The sequence below is a fragment of the Oryzias latipes genome, chromosome 1, assembly GCF_002234675.1.
Source record: "Oryzias latipes chromosome 1, ASM223467v1".
Lineage (NCBI taxonomy): Eukaryota > Metazoa > Chordata > Actinopteri > Beloniformes > Adrianichthyidae > Oryzias > Oryzias latipes.
Genome location: NC_019859.2, coordinates 10,659,040 through 10,677,567, shown reverse-complemented (window position 1 = coordinate 10,677,567; position 18,528 = coordinate 10,659,040). Strand labels below are relative to the sequence as shown.

The 18,528-nt window shown below is 39.5% G+C and overlaps 2 protein-coding genes across 2 annotated transcripts; one reads left to right on the top strand and one right to left on the bottom strand.

Annotated features, from left to right (window-relative positions):
- The first annotated feature begins 1,087 nt into the window (after positions 1-1,087).
- Positions 1,088-2,653, top strand: LOC110014938 (essential MCU regulator, mitochondrial). The gene is made up of 3 exons (XM_020702374.2): positions 1,088-1,313; positions 2,071-2,232; positions 2,456-2,653. Exons 1-2 carry the CDS (start codon positions 1,152-1,154, stop codon positions 2,206-2,208), a joined length of 300 nt encoding a protein of 99 aa, XP_020558033.1. The 5' UTR covers positions 1,088-1,151; the 3' UTR covers positions 2,209-2,232; positions 2,456-2,653.
- LOC105353984 (myosin phosphatase Rho-interacting protein) lies at positions 2,645-17,582 on the bottom strand. Its single transcript, XM_011474332.3, has 19 exons — positions 17,060-17,582; positions 16,547-16,751; positions 13,674-13,825; positions 11,920-12,086; positions 10,397-11,535; positions 9,894-10,033; positions 9,017-9,170; positions 8,876-8,953; positions 7,760-7,792; positions 6,848-6,916; positions 6,671-6,760; positions 6,430-6,524; positions 5,095-5,707; positions 4,774-5,008; positions 4,547-4,646; positions 4,237-4,396; positions 4,019-4,132; positions 3,260-3,346; positions 2,645-2,920 (listed from the first exon to the last, which is right to left on the bottom strand). The coding sequence occupies exons 2-19, from the start codon at positions 16,703-16,705 to the stop codon at positions 2,774-2,776; spliced, it is 3,732 nt and encodes a 1,243-aa protein (XP_011472634.2). The 5' UTR covers positions 16,706-16,751; positions 17,060-17,582; the 3' UTR covers positions 2,645-2,773.
- Positions 17,583-18,528: the final 946 nt, after the last annotated feature.

Sequence of the window (18,528 nt, the reverse complement as noted above, 5' to 3'; positions counted from 1 at the left end):
TAGCCAACCTTAATTTTCTTCTCCTTTGTCATTACAATGTTGATAAAATACCAGCTAAACAATCGGCATTTCACAAACAAGCTCTTCTTGCGTGGGCACTTTTATACAAACACAATTTCTCTCCCCATAACTATTTTATTTGGAACAACAAATATATATTATACAAGAACAAATCTTTGGTTTGAGAAAAAAATTCTACTGGTGGATCAACTTTTTGACACGAATGGGCATTTATTAAGGTATACTGAATTCAATTCTAAATACAATCTGGTTGTGACTCCTAAATAGAATGCCATTGTGTTTGATGCTGTTTCTAAAGAAATTGGTCAAATGTTTAAAACAACTCTTAGGAATGAATAAATGCCCTTCATGGATGCAACTAACACCACCACAGGAAAAATACGTACCTTGCTTCAAAGGGATGTCATTTCTGTACCATGTACCAAAAACTACAGGGGACGGTTTGTTCCCGACACAATTTGGAGAAAAGGCTCGAGTGTGACCCAAACATTTATGATAAATAATAAAATGAAAGAAGTTTCTTTTAAAATAATTTACAAAATTTACCCCACCAATCAATTCATGATAAGATACATCAAAACAATTGACCCTAACTGTACTTTTTGCAAAACACAACCAGAAACAATTAACCATCTTTTTTGGAACTGTACTGAAATTATTTTGTTTGGGAAAAAGTGTTTACAATTTATCAAAAACACATCCACCCCAACTTTACTCTAAACTTTAAATATATAATTTTTGGCTTTCATAATAAAAACTTGGAGTCAATAAAAAAAAACATAATTAATCTTATGAATTATATTTAGCAAATTTTATATTCATAAATGCACATTTTTTCATCTTCCATTTTCTCCCCACATTAATCAAATTGAAATGTATCTCAATACCTTCTCTTAAACCTTCAATCAAAAAGCTGTATGTTTGTATGAAAGTTGTAAAATCTTGAATGTTTTTATGTAAATTGCATGTAATATGTATTAAGTTTATTTAGTAAAATTGTGTTTTGTACTGTACTACCGTTGTGTACAATAAAGTTTTTTTTTTTTTTTAAAAGGCAGATATCCGATGGTTGTGGGCGTGGTTTCTGTACGGCGTCCTTCCGCACAAAACGTCCCCCTGCAACTGGAAAAATGGCGAACCTTCTCCGACTGCCGCTCCGACTCGCTTCTACGAGCGTTAGGGGAACAACAGCTCGTCACCCCGTCTCGAAAGCGTCAGCCATATCCAGGGCGGGTCAAAGTAGAACCGTTGTGTCTACATCGTCTGGAGGAATTCTCCCAAAACCAGACAAAGTGAGTGTTTTCGGCTTAATTTAAACACAGTAAAATGACAAGACAAACTGGGCGGGGCGATGTTTCAATTGACACCAGCTGTAGCGAATAGGAAGACTGCAGTCATGCCAGCCTATCACTTCTCAGCCAATGAGCTTGAGAATACGCAAATTCATCTCCGCCTACAGAAATATCGTTCGTTTAGGTAACTTCTAAGGTGTTTAAATTCTTTTTTCATCATTTAGAATTGTGAACAATTGTGGGATTTACTATTAAAATATTTGTACGAAAGAAAAGTAAAACATTTTTTCGCCTTTGTTATTGGTTGAAATAAGTGTGAATCGAAATGGTGACTAAGAGTCTGTTTTTTTTTTTCAGGAGTTAATTGTTGGAACTAAAATGTTTTTACACACTGTTTTGATCAAACATATAAAGTGAAAAAAGAGAAAAAGGAAAATAAAAACAGTTTATTATATCAATGAATGTGTAGTGAAATTACCTGCTGAGAATCATGATCCTGCTTTACCTTATGGCTTGAATTCAGTTTTAACATTTTTTTCAAATAAAAAAACAAAAATACAACTAGCATTTTTTTTCCAGACAGTAGGTTTTCAGACAGTGCACCAATATTTCGCCATAAATCTTAATCCAACGTCTGTATTGATAAATAATCGGTGGGGCAACATTGGTAGTTAATGATAATCATAACACAAAACACCTCAATGGAAACTGAGGTGTGGCTCGTGACTGAACCTGAATGTCTTCATGAATTTTTCAGACACCCTTTGGTTTAATCCGCATGACGGCCGTGGTGGTGCCTTTTCTTTATGTGGGAACTCTGATCAGCAAGAACTTTGCCGCTCTCTTGGAAGAGCACGACATCTTTGTCCCTGAAGATGACGACGACGACGACTGAATTAAGCTTGTCGTATAACAAGAGGTAAAGTTGGTGTGCTTTTAGGCCTGCTCTTACTGTTGCAACATGATTGCTTTGTTTCTTTTCACGGTCTTATCTTTGTTTGAAGGGCGTGTCAGCAACATGTTAACTCCTAAAGAACGGAAGGGCCCTTTACTAAGTTGGTTTATGTGTTAGGAGACTATAGTTAGCTGCAAAAGTGATGCAAAAATCGTAAATGTTTATATATTTTCACGATGTTTTGCAGTTTGGACTGAAAGAAAACCAGCCAGCACAAAGAATATGGAGTATTGATGACTTCCAAGTACATCCTCTACCTCCAACCTACTTATTTCCTTCAAAGTCCAACCTAGATCTTGTCATGAATAAATGTGAGGATGTGAAAGATACCTGCTACACCTTCACTCCTGTTGTGCCATCTAAATAAACAGTTATATGTGGAAAACTTTTGTTTTTTATTTCATTTAAATCAATAATGTATTTTACATTCATAAATATGTGATCATAGGTGACAAATGCTGCATGTTGGCTGATGATCTCTAGTTTGAAATGTGATCCGTGTTGGTTAGGTTTGTCTTTCCTCCTCCTGAAGAGCAGCATTGGCCAGTCTCCGGTGTTCATTGAGGGCGTTCATCTCCAGATGGCTGCGGCCCCTCGTGGCAGTCAGCTCTACATATGCTTCCTTGTAACGCTCGTAAGCTGCTTCCTTTTCCTGAAGCAAAGACGAATATGACGAAGAGAAAAAGTCAGGTGGATTGCTGACGTTCTAGTTAATTTGAATAAACAAAACTCAAAATATCAGTTTGATCTCAAAGGTTTTAATAGAGTCCCATCTTATCTTTGTTTTTGAGTTAATAATAGACATAGAACTATGTTACAAATCGCACTTTATTTGAGCTTAAAAAGAAATTGCCAATTACTCTCCAAATATCTTTAAGAGCTGCTAAACCCCAAGATTTAAAAACAGTCAATTTAAAGCTTAGAGGAAAAGGATAAATGTGGTTTTTATTCGATGAAAATGTTTCAAAGTGAAATATTTCTGAGGGCATACCTTGGTAAGAGTTTGTACTTGATTTTGAAGGCAGGCCATTTCCTTTCTCAGAGACTGCACCTCATTTTCCTTTGCTTTTAGCAGCGTCTAGACAAAACCAAATTTTCCGTTCATTTGCCAGTTTTTTTGTAGGTACTTTGCAAACGTGTTCCCAACTTCAGCAGTTCAACAGAAAAACTAACCAGGAAATTCCTCATTTACAAAATAAAAGCATGCATGGACATCCAATATGCCAAAAAGTACAAATAAATTGTATCTCATAATGCTTGCGTTGGAAATATAACACCATTAAGCTTATTCTATAGGCTGTAGAAGTATTCAGAAATGCTAAAAAAAAAGATCAAAATCAGATGTTCAAAATGGGTGACAGATAATATTTAACATAGCCTACTCAAGAAGAGACCCAATTCAAATGTTTACTTCCTTTGATATCAAATCAGTAAAAGTGGGAAAATGTTTCCTGTCATTCTCTAAAACACATTGGCAACGTTTTTATAAGGGACCTCACATCCTTGCTGAGAGATGACAGATGTTTACTGACATTTAGCCAGTAGAGGGCAGCATTTGCTTCTTCATCTCTTTAGAGTAGAACAAAATTAAAGCCCTAAGAGCAAACAAGGAACATTTTGATAGTGATGTCTGAAGAAGGTCATAATGGGATTAGAAAACTTTTGTCATCTGTGGATTCAGTCTCATTGCTAATCCTTGACTTCACAATAGATTTCAAGTCAGTAACAATTAAACGGTTGTCTTCAGTACCTCTAAATCTGACACGGTGTGCTCAGTGTTGCCAAGGGATACCACTTCCGATCTCTGGCCTGTGATGAAATAACGCATTCGACTGATTTCTTCTGCCAGCTTGGTCTTAAGCTCCTGAAACATACATTTATATTAAGTTATGAACTTTGAGTTAAAGTTTTTTTCTGTGATTTAACTTCATCTTAATGTTAAAAACCCAATGGAACATCTCTGTAAACCTGGTTCTCTCTTTGCAGCTGCTGCAGCTCTCTCTTCTTAAAATCCAGCTCAGCCTCTCGTCTCTTACTGTTCTGCTCTGTGCAGCTTAGTTCCAGGCATTTCTGTGAGTACTGCTCTGACAGTGCATTTAATTCCCCGTGCAAGGCATCTGCCCGAGGCCTGACATGCAAAAAACACAAGTTCTGGTGTAAATTGAGAGGCATCGCTATGGAAGAGGTCATTGTGGAGTACAGAACAGCACAAGCCCGCAGCAAGAGCCTGTCAGAAAGTTTCATCGCGATAACAGAGCCAAAGATCCTCCATGCTTACATTTGGTCTCCATGTGAAGAATCCATGTGAGCCGTTTCTCCACAGAGCCTTCTGGCCCTCTCCAGCTCCTCCCTGTGAGCTGCTTTTAGTGCCTCCATAGCTTTCATGTTAATTAGAAATTTGTTTAACTTAAAACCACAAAATATTAATAAAAAACAGAATGCCAGCCTCATTATTTTAGTTTTTTAATGAAAAGACTTCATTTATGATGTCACTTCCTGGCTCACCTGTTGTGGCTGCCTGCCTCTCTACCAGCAACAGGCGATCTCGCTCCTCCTCCAGCTGCTTCACCTCCCTGGCATGCTTCTCCTGCAGCTCCTGCAGAGCTTTCCGATGTGAGGCCACCATTTCTTCCAGCAAAGCTCTACAGGGGGCTGTGGGACCACAGGGGCTGTCCACCTCTAGCCTCATAGCTGCACGCTCCCTCTTGATGCTGTCCACTTGCTGTCGGAGGGAGATGGCCTGGGAGATTGATTTGGATGGAGGGGGCAAAGATGGAGAGTTGGATCTTGCGTTAAATTTGGAGCATCATTCAGCGGCCAACTTACCTCCTTCTGCAGAGTTTCTGCTGTGGGGATTTGGACACCATTTTCAAATTGAGGATTCCCTTCTGATTTCCTGGTTAGTGATGCTTCAGACTGTTCAGCCTCTTCAGAGTTTCGGTGGTGAGTTCTGGAAAGATCTATAGACTGCTGTTGGGTGTCCGACGGATAAACCTGGGCACCAATGAGGGACTGTGGGCTCATTTCACTGAATGACAAAGTTTCAAATTCTGCCCACTTCCTGTTCAGCTCAGAGTCTATGGTTTCAGTGACTGGAACAGGTACACTTCCCCTCTTCAGCTCCATAGAGTCCCACCTGCTGCTCATCTCACTGAGAGGGACCCCCTCCTCAAACCACTTGTTCCTCTCCTCCAGTCGCTTGGCTTGCTCACGATCCCAGCCCTCCCCCTCGTCTCTCTGACTGGTCGGAGACAAATCTGCGCCCAGATCGCCGGCTGCTGTTTGGTCGTCCTCACGGAAGGGGCTCGCAGCTGCGGCGGTGTAGGTGGAAATGGTAAGCTCACCCCCAGAGTCGTTGCAGGTGAAGCGAGCAGGTGGTTGGCTTGACGACGGGTTCTGGGAGAGAGGGTTCTCTTTCTCGCCGTAGGAGTCTGATTGGCTGAGGGCCGAATGAAAGAAATGCAGGAGGATAAAGTTACACATCCGGAGATGGACACGGGGGGTGGAGGAGGACCACCCAATCACAGAAACCTTCAGACACTTGTTTGTGTCATAATAGACTGCAGTAACTCGATAAGTCTTTAGCATTGTATGGGTTTAAATAAACTTTTTTTGTATATTTTTTTATACAACACAGCTCAATTATTAGAAGAGAGATAACTAAAAATATATGTTTGACACACTATGACTTTTTTCTTCTTGGAATGTGTATTTGCCTAAATGAAAGAGGGCAAAATAGTCCAATTTTTTCCATTTAGTCAGTAGGAAAATAGAGATTTAATCCTCTCTTTGACCCTTGGGTCTTCGTAATAAAGTAGCAGTGTTTATTCTTTTGATTTTATGAGCTTTGTAACAGTTCATGCCTGTGGGGTTTTTAAATCCGTTTGCTTCTCTTAATCCATTATCCATCTCCTTTTCCTCTCAAGAGTTCAATCTCCTCAATAATTTTTTTTCAAACTGATAAACAGATTTCTAAAAGCACAAAGTGATATAATTCACTCCAGGTAAGGTTTTTTCTCCTTACTTTCTGAACTTTATTGACTGTGCCTGGCGGTAAATGCTAAAACATGGAGGAGCTGGTGTTATGGTTGCCCTCTGTGTGTTTATTTGCACTAAAAGTAAAAAAAGTATCTCCTGTGGTGTCTATAAGGTTGAACTCACAGAGCGTTGTTCTTGACTGCCTGCTTTAATAGCTTCACCCAATTCTGCTGAATCCGAGATGTTATTGCAGACAGAGTGAACAGCGCTCTTTTTGTCTGGAAAAGATCAAAGGAGACAACTGCGGTTAACATGGAGGCAGCTCAGATAGCTTGTTTATGATGATGGGAGGAAGGATCAATTCTGTCTTTTTAGATGGTGAAATTTAAACCACAAACTGAAAAGAAGTGGGGTGAAAACATACTTGTATTTGCAGTCCATAGTTTATCTCTACCTCACAGTCTGACACATTGACACAGGATGTCAGATCTATTTCTCCTTCCAAGTCATCGGACTGCAACATGAAAGGAAGAGCTTAAAGTTATTTAAAAGACGCTGCAGCCAGAAGTTGAACCAAGAAAGATGGATTTAAAAGTCGTACCTCCTCAGCCTCTGAGTCTCTGTAGTACTTGAGTGAAGTATCAGCAAGTACAAACCAGTGCTTTCTCCACTGAAAAATACAGGATTCTCAAATCACTTTGATTTACTTTATCTCGTAGGTGAAAAAGTTTTCCACATCCTTTAAGATTAGACTTTTATTCTTGATGAGCTACAGAAACATGAAAAAAAGCTCTGCAGACGCTTTTATTTAATGTGAATTTAGAAGTTAAGACTGAAGAAATTTTATTGTTTTGAAGTACAACCATACTTATCTAAGGCATTTAGGTACTCCATTCTTTAATTAAATGTGAAGATTGTTAAAATTTGTAAAATATTTATATCTTGTAAATCATCATACTAGAAACAGGAAGTTGGCTACACTGCCATGGGTCTCTCTGATTCTGTTGAACTTTAAAGGGGTGGATTTCCCTTTCGTTATTTAATAAATATTACAACTTAAATCTTTCTTTTTTTTAATTGTCTCTAAAATGGTTGCACAATGGGAATAGTTCTTAAGTGCATCATCTGGAAGCAACACACACAAATAAATGTAAAATGTGTAAAAGAGAAGTCATGATGAGATGAAAAGCCTGCTTAGCCATTTGTCCTCCTTTCAAAGTTAAAGTTAAAACATTTTTAGCTAAAAACAGTGTTTATTTTATTTTTTAAATTATGTCCTAAACTTAAAGAGCTGGTTTGCTCTTTAAAAAAAATCATTAGACTTGTTCTACTGTCCTAAACCAGTTTAAACACAACAGAAACCTTGTCTTTACAAGACTTAAAGTATGTCAGAAGGCTGGTTGGGTTTGAACTGTCTGTCTGATAATGACGTTGTGGTTACAAAATGAAACAACATAGAAAAAGCTGTAACCACACCTTAAATACATTAGTAAAAGAATAAAAGGATGTTTACCTTTCCCTTTTCATCCAGAATGGACATCCAGCCCTTTGAGCAGCAGTGTCTAGAAGTTAAAGGTAAAAGTTTAGAAAAACTTTCTTGTGGTTTGTTTTTTTTACATCTAACTGTGAAGGCAAAAGGAAGCGGAAACTGTCAGCAACACGTGTTTTTTGAGATAACTATATAAGCGTGCATGAAGGATTGGGGGAAAGAGTTTTGTGCATAAGAATAAAAAAATTTTTGCAAAGTGAACATTTGAAATGGAAAGAATAGTAGTTCCAGTGATAAAGAGGATAAAGAGGAACAGGTTAAATGTTTGGTTGAAAAAAGTGTGCTGTTGCTGCACAAAATACTTACTCAACATCCATAGTGTTCGTCCATGTTTGGTTGTTACCCGCAGAGGAAGAAACACAGAAAATAAGTGCAAATAAATGTGGAGCAGTCAAGGAAATGTTTTCTTTAAAGACCCATCTGACAAAAATAATGTTTTTAGTGTTTTTTTAACATGTTCTTGTGGCATTTTTCCGATAACGAAGGTCAGATGTCAAGAAAATTCAGCTTAAAATTGTTTTTCTGAATATTTCTTTATTCAAATCGTTGTGGACAATGAAAGAAATGCCATTTGAAAAAGAGCTTATTTGTGATGTGGAAAATAAACTGGGTGGGCCACAGGCTATCTGCTTTGCTTAAACAGAGAGCTTCATCTATGGGGGAGGGAAAGGGGGGCGGTGTTGCTCCCGTCCACAACTCAGAGGTGAATTTTTATTGAACTACTGCTCCATTGCAGAAACTATGTTCCAGAAAACTACACGTTTTTTTATTTTGGCTGAAAATGACATAATTATAATTTTTTTTAAAAACCACTGGGAACGCTTTGGAGAGGCTCTTTAAGACATGTGACTAAAACAAAAACCTACAGTAAACAAAATTGACAGTTAATCTGCTCAGAAGTTCTCAGCATAATAATGCAGTGTGTGACCACATGCAAAGCTTTCTCTGAATCAAAAAATATAAGGGGGTCCATAAGAAACTCGACACTGTGTTTTCCTTGCAGGGTTCAGGGTAAAGATAGCAGTAAAAACAGCATAAAACAGAATCTTCTGGGAAAAAAAGTGATAAACTGTTGCTCACCTGTGTTAGAAGTTGCTCTGCAGGAGCTCGTTCTTTCTCCCTCACAGGTCTGTGCTTTTTGTTTCGGCCGTCTGATGACTTCAAAGACACTAAAATGAGTACAACTGAAAGTTGAGCATAACTACAGTTCCTGTATCTTACCTGAGTGTGAAGAGATGCTGCAGAGTGTCTCAGGTTGGATCGTCCAATCTCAGGGTCCCTGCATTTTTCTCGCCTGTCTCTTCCCCTCTCTCTGACCCTTCCCCTCTCCTCTGATTCAAGCCTTGAGCGGTACATGTCTGTTTCATCTTGACTCCTACAAAGACACGGGTGTTAAAAATGGTCAGGTAAAACATCCATCCATCCATCCATCCATCCATCCATCCATCCATCCATCCATCCATCCATCCATCCATTCATCCATCCATCCATCCATCCATCCATCCATCCATCCATCCATCCATCCATCCATCCTCTAAATCAGCAGTTTCCCTTTCAGGGTCACGGGGCTGCTGAAGCCTGTCCCAGCTACTGTTGGGCAAATGCGGTCAGGCTGCCAACCTGTCATGGAGCCACACAATCACACACACCAAGGGCAATTTTGAGACACAAATTAACCTATGTAGTATGGCTTTGGTCTGTGGGAGGAAGCCAGAGTGCTGTAGAAAATCCAGAAAGGTCCCTGGTGGGATTTGAACCAGTCACTGTGAGGTGTGGGCCCAAACCACTGTTCCACCATGCAGCCCCGAGTGAGACATGCTTTTGAAATGGTCTGTTTCTTGCAAAACTTTCTCTAAATTCAAACTGATTGAAAAAGAAAAGAATGCTGAGCTTCAATGGAGTCACTGCATTCTCGAGCCAATTCTTAAATGTTCTTTTGAATTAATTTCTGCATGTTTGGCTTTGAAGCAACATGTGGCAGTCACAGAAATGGACACATCTGCCAATAACAAATCGCTACACAAACTTTTGGATTGCGTCTGAGTTTCCATTGAAATTCGTCTGTAGGTTGCTTTTTTAGGCATGTTGCACCACCAACCTGTGTGTACGCAGTCTCTGGTCCCTGCAAGGACTGGGACTCTGATTTCTACATCGCAGCGTTGGGAACTCCTCTTCCAACTCCACTTGTATCCTCGGTATGTCAGCTAGTACTATGTAGTCATCGATGGTCATTCCTGCCTTAGATCAACACATTTTTTTCAAAATGATTTACAAGCTGTCACACAAGAATCAGCCTTTAACGTGAAACAAGTGTATGAAATTGTTTGTGTTTGTACTAACAACGTCTTGCACTGCTAAAATAAAAAAGGGTTTCTGTATGTAGGATTAGTACACAAAATTGTAGCCCACTTTTTGCCCTAATGTTAACAATATGGAACCATTTTTACTGCTGATATACACTTTGCATAGGTGTCTTAAATTTTGGATTCATTTCAGTTGTTTATTTTAAAATAGATGGGTGCATTTGTGATAGTCTGTATCTTTAGGGGTTGTCTAATTGTCAAAAAAGTCTATTCTCAATTAACCAGACAACACATGTACCTCTTCAAGTTCTGCTGGAGTCCTCTGAGGTTCAGAGGTCAGCAAGATCTCCATGCCCCTCCTCAAGCTGCTCCTGCTTCTGTCAGAAATGATTGTTGGACTCTCCTCATTGGTTTTGTTATTGTCTATAATTTGTGATAGTGATCCACTAGGACCTTGAGATTCTGCACCATGCCTTGAAGACAAGGAAGCATGAGACCGTGGGAGGCTGAGTAGAGAGTGTGAGGAGCCCTGCCAGGAGCCTTGAGAATGGCTTTTTCTGCTGTCTGGGAAGTCAAGGTCTCTGGGTGAAGTGTTGCTCTGAGGACTACGGACTGTCCTGCTTGGTGACACATCACGACTACTATGAGTGTGAGTGTTAGCCACACTGCTGACGGTTGTTCTTGTCCGAGGCGACGCCTCACACGGCCTTATTTGCGACCCTTCGTATTGGTTTTGTTGAACGGCCGTGGAACTGCGGCGGGAGAGCGACTCAAGGTTTCTGTACAGCTTCTCTGAGTCCAAACTGTGTCTAATTGAAGCCTGTGAGGGGGTTCTTGAGTCTCTGCTGCAACTCTTTTGCAGAGGATATTCCCCGTTTTGTGAGTGGATAAAGTCTGTGTGCTTGTGTGAATGGATGGATCTGGAAGGTGACGCTGTACGAGACGCTCTGGACCCCCTCCTACGGGATGGACTGGACCTGCCAGACGTGTGCCCTGAGGCACCGTGGGATGGAAGCTGAGATGAGACATGAGATCGAGCCTGGCTGCTGTAGAGGGGGCTACTCCTTGTAGGCTCCGCCGGATAGTCCATGACCTTGTATCGGTCCGGACTCACAGAGCTGTGACGTGTTGGAGAATTGTTCTGCGAGTCAGCACCTCGTCTGAAGTTGGAATGATACGTGTACCTCTGAGGAGACTCGCTCCGCCAAGTTTCCTGGACATACGTCTCTGGGGTTCTTCTTTGGGACGGCAGACCCAAGCTGACACTCCTGTAAGGGACGCAGGCTTTGGGCTCAGGGACATAGTTGCTCGGGAGAGGACGTCCTCTTTCAAAGTAGCGATAGGACCGTTTATTGGTCTCATCCGTCTGCTGCAAATCGTCACCCCTTCTGTTTGGAGAGAAATAGCCGCTCTCCTTTTCCTTCTCTCCTCTGGTATCTGCAACACACATTTTGAGATCATTGTTACGATTATGCCTACGATACGCCTACAGATGCAAACATCCAGTTTGTCTATAATTTTTTAATTTTTTTTATTTTTTTTTCACTTTTAAAACACAGCAGAAACCATAAAAAGACAATCAAATGCAGTGCAAGGAGAAGCAAAAAGCCCAAAAGGCTTATTTAAGGCCTCCACCTAATGTAACTAAAAAAATATAGCATACATAGAGAGAGAAAATGAAACCAGTGATAAGTCACAAGTATTAAAATAAGTTTGACAATAAAAAATAGAAAACAGTACGCTAAAAATGTTACAATTTTTGCAAAAAAGATTAAGATGATTGTTTGGAGTATTCGAGGACGTGGTGTGTCTGCTATTAACCTGAGGCGCGGCGGGACCTGTCTCTACCCCTCCTTTCATCCATCCAGTAACTTTCAGCGACTCGAGGAGGGGAGGGGTCCAGTCTGGTCATTTCTTTTTGGGCTGCGCCGCACCTCTCTGAGCTGAGAGATCTGCTCCGGTCAGAGCAATCCCCCTGCTTTGGAGAGCTGCAGGAGTCAAAGATAGCAAATGTGGAATATAAAGTCAAGTATTTCTGTGGCTGTTTCAAACAAAAGGTTATAGCTTTCAGTCCTATTGGTTGTTTGACATTTCATAAACCTGAAATAACATTTCTTCAAACCTACTGGTTACTTCTCATTTGTCTTAAAAGTCAGAATAGACATTGTTTACCAACTCAGTGGCCTTGTGGTAGAAAGTCCACCTTAAGACTGGAAGGTTGTTAGTTCAAATCCACAGTTAATTCATAATGGGGCCCAATGCCTCTGCTTGACACTTAACGTTAAGGGGTTGGGGTGTTAATCCACCACATGGCTGTCTCTGCAGCTCACAGGGATTCAGAGTTGGAGTAACTTTAATAGCAGACAACATAAATTGTCATGTATGTTAACATTTTCAACAATTTTATTTTTCTCATCAAAAGATGTCTGCTTCTCAGATTTTACGTTGTTAGTTTTTAAAACCTTTACAATGGAATTTAAGCACTGATAAAGAACATTTCAAAGTACCAAATAAAGATGCTTTTATTTTGAAGGGATTGAAAGTGATTAAGCTTTTCAACACCACCTATCAAAAGCTTATGTTAATGGATAATTATCCCCCGTGTGTGTTTTCTGTTTTTTTCAGTGCAGGTAAGCTGCTTACAGTTATCTATTCGTTTTTAGGTTTTTACGGAGTAGTTTTTTGGATCTGCGTGTTCTGTAATTTTGTCTTGGAGTCTAGTATTTTTGAGTCTTTTTGGCCCACACTAGTGGAGAATTTTTATCATTAAGTATTTTCTAACTGCAACAATTTTGGTTTGAGTCCTTCCTGCTCCTGGATTCCCTCTTGCCTGCAATCCATAACAGAACAATGAAACCTGTGAAACCCCTGTCATCACACGATTTGAATTTAGATCAGACAACTCAGACGAAACCTTGATCTGAAGAACAAAGACAAGACAAGGTTAAGCAATTCTGTTTTTGCAAATCCAGATGGCAGGTTTACAGTACAGATTTTTTGTAAAGCTCATGGATCCAAACTAAAAAAGTTGATTAAATTTGACTGAAGAAGTTGCTTCACAAGGGGGTAAAAATGACACCAAACTGTTTAGATAAAGAACAGTTTAAGATGTCCAAAGTAACTTTTAACCTTTATTTAGTTCAATTTTTAAACTAGAACATGACTTCAAGCAGAATGAACCTGCAAGCAGGTTTTTTTTAAAAATAACAGATTATTCTCAAAAACACCACAACAAATTCCAAAACTAGTAGCCAGTTAAGTTTGATAGCACAGAAACTATATGTAGAAGTCAGAGTTTGGTTTATAACCAAATATTTCGTAAGCAAGAGCCTTCTGCAACACATGTGAAGTCATCTTCCAAATTCGAGATGCACACACACAAGGGAAAGGTTTCCTTCAAAGGTTTCTAATCACATAGCTGATCACATACTTTAAATTGTCAATATGTGGCTCAGCAACCAGTTTATTCCTGGCAGTTTAGTCATGCTACATAAGTCAGATAGTTCTTTGGAGCAGCTTGTTCCAAAAAAAAAAGAAAATAGATTTTCTGAAATCGGGCTGCAGGATTCTGTCACCTGGATTGTATGTCAGTGTCACAGTTCTCAAGTTCCCACTCAGCACTCAGGCTGTGCACCAGACTCCATTCATAGGTCCAGCCACCGCTGACATCATCACTGCTGGCGCTTGTGGCGTCCTCAGACAAGGCGTAGTCGTCATCGTCTGCTTCCTGAGATAAGGCAAGCAAAAATGATTTAAAAAAAATGAGTAGAGTGGTAGATAAAATAGAAGGCATGCTTCAAAATAAAAGCATGTTGTAAATATTTGTAACCAGAGACACTTTAAAAGCTCCAATGTATCTAGTTTTGTGAAATAAAATACCTTTCTTTTCCTCATTTTGAGAAAAGAGTCACCTCTTGTGACCTTGGCTAAAGTACAACACAGCCACAAAGTGGTGGCTGGTGTCATTTATTCCACAAACTCCAAAGAGAATCAAGATAGAATAGGCAAACAGCTAGCATCCTGAACTTTCCATAGACATATTTCACTTACCGTGGCTGCTTCCTGAAGCTGTGTCTGCTGTCCTCCTACTTTTCTTTCTCCATCCTCTCTACTCGAGCCAATCCATTTAAACTGAAGCGAACGTAACTCAAGCTAGTCTCTAGTCCTGCTCATCATTATTTCATTGCTCCATTGCTTTTGCATTACCAGAACCGCCCACTCAATTCGCCTTTTTTAAAAAAAAATATATATATATTTAAGTTCCATTTGTCGTTGTCAAGAACATTTTTTACGCATTTATCTCCTAGTGTTCCAAATAAAGAATTGAAAGATTTATTTTTCTATTTTATCATTAAAGTTGCATCTATTTTAGAGTTGGAACTTTGATTAAGCATCAGACTCAGGATGTTAAAGTGTTGTAAAAGTGGGCTTGTGCTGCTCATGGGTTTCAGATGGCAGCCCATTCCCAAAGGATTGTAACAGGCTTTTATTTATTCATGATATAGAATCAAATGCCACACTGTTGCGTTATCCATCTTCTACCGCTACACCCATTTTACTTGGTAATAGTGCTCATCTTTGACATCCTCATATTACTGTGCAGTTGGTGGCACCACTTCTCACTGCATTTTAAAGTTCAACAAAATGAAACCTTTTCTCCATAGAATCAGAAATTTAAATATCCATAAACAAGATATTGTTGCACTTAAAAAGACATCAGCAATATTACAGAAAATTGAAGTTAAGTTTGATTAATAGAGGATGGCCTTCATTAAGGAGATGTGTGAAAATGTTTGTGTAATCATTTCATTTCAAAATATCTGTCAAATATTTTTTTGGTTTTAATGCTAATTTTATCATAAACCCAGCACCTTTAGGATGTCTATTGTATTTCAAAATAGAGCAGCTATGCATTCTGTTCATTTTGAACATTGACAAGGTAATTATAAATGGTATGCCAGTTTTTTCAACTGAAATTCTTGTACTGCATACTTGGAGTTTAGTTTTTTCAATGCATGTATTTTAAGTATAGAGTAAAGGCGCAGTGCAGCAATGCAGCTCTGGAACCTCCAACAGAAGGATGGTACTAAACTGTAGCGACAAGGTTACTTATCTGAATTTAGAATTCTGGTATTAAATGTATTATTTTCTCAGAACATGATAAACCGTATGGAGAAATGGAGATGAATGAGGCTGAATCTCCTTAAGCTACGTTTACGCCGCCCTTGGCGTTCAAGCAACCGCTTTCAGTGAAAAGTCTATGTCAATGTGTATAAATCAGCGATTTGGGCTTCCATGTGCAAAACTCTCATGTTCACAGGTCGCTACGCACAGTTTTTAAGACTGTTTTCAGGCTCTACATGCTAGTAAAACCAGTTGAACTTTGACCAATCAAGGACTCCGATTCTGTAGCGAAGCATGGCTGATGTCCCATTTAATTTGCGGAAGTGCCAACCGTTTGAAAACTGATCATGGAGGAGAAATTAATAATTGTGGTTTGTGCCCGGACAGATTGATATGACACCAAGTCTTTCATGTATCGGACCAGAGTTACGAAAGAAAAAGGCTGAAGCAAGATTTGTGAGATTTGCTTGCTTTGACATTTCACACCAAGCCTCTTCCAACTGTAGGTGGCAAACACGAGCTTGTAAACAGTAGAAAAAGAAAAGAAGAAGAAGAAGCCCCTTCCTGCTTGTCTGATGTGAACAACTAAATGCACACTCAAGAAAAACATTTACATGGAGTATTATACGTATTGGGATAAAGTATTTAGATTACTTTAATATTTTCCCCATATTTTTTATTTATAATTGACTTGGGTGTGTGCTGCACGGTGGTGACAAGGGCTTAGAGATATTGCCTCATAGTGTGAAGGCCTTAGTACAAATCCCATTTGGTACCTTTTCTGTGTGGAGTTCGCCTGTCTTCCTTGTGCATGTGTGGGTTTTCTCCAGGCACACCGGCTTCCTCCCACAGTCCAAAAACATGCTTTATACGTCAATTGGTATATCTAAATTTCCCCAAAGTGTGTGAGTTAGTTTGTGGCCCTGCAACTCACTGGCTACCCATTCAGGGTGTAAACCGCCTTCACCCAACAGTAGCTGGGTTGGCTCAAGCAATCCCATGACCCATAAAGGGTTTCATCGGGTTCTGAAGTTTGATGGATAAATGTCTTGCATGCTGCTTGTTTTTGCCTTTTACTGTACAATCCCAATGTTTCACAATTAACATCATCACTGTGGAACAATTTGAAACCCTAAACTTATTGTAACATCAAATGATTAGCTTTAAACCACCTGTTAGTTACTTATGTTACGTTGGTCTTCTGCCGTAAATCCTCTCTGAAGGATTTCTCTTTTTGCCTAAGAACCCTTTTTTGCTTAATCCTTCATTGCTCAGAACAGATGCGACTGTTTTCACAGAACTGCAGAATAATTCATTCACTCACCGCGTCATTGAGCTCATCCGCTTCTGCAGGGTTAACATGCGCTGCACTGATGCTGCTGAGGTGCATGTGACTCGGCCGCAGGCAGGAGCGGCAGCGGGAGGGGTCAAAGGTGTTGGCCTCAAACCGGCAGCAATAAAAGTCCTCGACTGGAGGCGCCATGCTGAACTGTCATCCGAACCGAACGGCTGGCTGGTGCTGAATCATCCTTTGACAGATCAGCAAGATGTTCTTTCACAAGAGATTTTTGTTAGACTTTAGGCACAGCAGATTGGCATCATATGATGGCAGTCATCCTCAAAACAAGTAAATGCTTATAAACTACAATTACTCGGATGGATGAGTTGCAGAAGAGTAGCTTGAAACAACGCTGTTTTAAACAGATCTTTTAAACTAAATGTTAAAATGTGGATTCCTTTTTATCAAATATAATGATTTCACTGGAAAAAAAATCTCTTTTTTGATGCTTTTTTATTTACGCAAACATACTTAAAACAGACTGACAACAATTTTTACCTCAGTAAAATGGTCCAGTTCCACATCTTCAGAAAATCCAAGAGATCCTTGATCAGCAGTCCACAGCACAAGGACAGAAAAAGAAAGGCCTGTCCCTGTTTACCGTGGACGACTTAGAAGCCAGAGGTGTTTTCATCAGTAAACTAAGTTTCATTGGTTGTCACCTGGGACAGAGGAGCAGGGACGACCTATCAGGTGTCATCTTTGGAAAGTGAAACATGGAGCATTTTAACAGGTGTCGAATGGAAGGTGGTGTGCTGCTCCACAGATGGTCGGTCTGGCGAGGAAAACACAAAAGAGAAGGACAAAAGGTGAACGGCCTGAAAACACACGACGTGGTTACTAACTGAAGGTCGAAGCAGAAAAACAACAAAACCAATAATCAACAATGAATTACTGTTACTGAGACATAATTGGTACTAGGACTGAAAAAGTAATAATAGCTTTAAATAGATATAGGAAGCCAATCATGGCAACTATATAAAAAAAAACGAAGTTGAGTAAAACATGATAGGGGTGGGATTCTATGAAATTGCTTCTTCCCACTATCTTAAACGTGTTTATGGATTCATCATTAAATTTATGGGAAGAATATTTTTTAAATGTAAATGAATTTACTTTCAGAAGAATTTGATAAATTCTCCAGATCTTGACAGCAACTGTTATTCTAAATGTATTTATGAGGCGCCATCATTTTGGAGTACATGGATGTGTTTGTTAATGTGCGACTAAATCATGTAGCAAAAAAAAGAAACAAAGGAACAACATAATTGGGGCTGATAGATTAAGAAAATTCAAAGGTATTTAATCACAGAAAACTATCGCTGGTAGTGAGAGAGAAAACAAAATCTTAGATAAGAATTTAAACAAAAAAAAACGGTCTTAATTGAGATGCTTAAAATAAACCCAAAGCACATAAAAGAGAACTCTGAGAACTCAAAAGGTGTGCTCAAATTAAGACTGACTAATTACCGTAAGTGCATGCAGCAGTGCAGCGACACGTGAATGGGCAGCCAGCCTGCATGACAAAACGAATAGTGAACAGGAAAAATGAAGTCGTAAAAACCTTCAGTTTAAGAGACTGTCATGGGTTGGGTGCATGTTTCCTTGAGCATTTGTCTTTCTCTTGATTTCAGTGTTAACATAGGGTGCCTGTTTTCCTCCAAACAGGACAGAGGTCAAGTTAGGAACAGTCTTGATGCTCACACTGAGAAACCAAAACCAAATGGAGATCATGACAAGACAGGAAGACATGCTTCTGAAACATCAGCTAAAGAAACATCTGCTAAAGTCTTGTTTGTGCTTGATCACCTACAGTAAAGTCAGCTGCTGCATTCCTGTTGAATTCCTCTCACACTTATGCAAGTTGTGCGCCACAAGCTCCTGTCTGAGGTATCTAGGCCCCGCCCACTTTTCAATAATTGACAGACAAAAGTAATCTAATAAATACATACTCTATTATTAACATT

Coding starts and splice junctions, on each gene's coding strand:
- LOC110014938 (XM_020702374.2), top strand. CDS start 1,152: ATGGCGAACCTTCTCCGACTGCCGCTCCGACTCGCTTCTACGAGCGTT. Junction 1,314..2,070: donor TTCTCCCAAAACCAGACAAA/GTGAGTGTTTTC, acceptor TGAATTTTTCAG/ACACCCTTTGGTTTAATCCG.
- LOC105353984 (XM_011474332.3), bottom strand. CDS start 16,705: ATGGCGCCTCCAGTCGAGGACTTTTATTGCTGCCGGTTTGAGGCCAAC. Junction 12,087..13,673: donor GACACTGACATACAATCCAG/GTGACAGAATCC, acceptor TGACTCCTGCAG/CTCTCCAAAGCAGGGGGATT. Junction 4,647..4,773: donor GAGGCAGGCAGCCACAACAG/GTGAGCCAGGAA, acceptor TTAACATGAAAG/CTATGGAGGCACTAAAAGCA.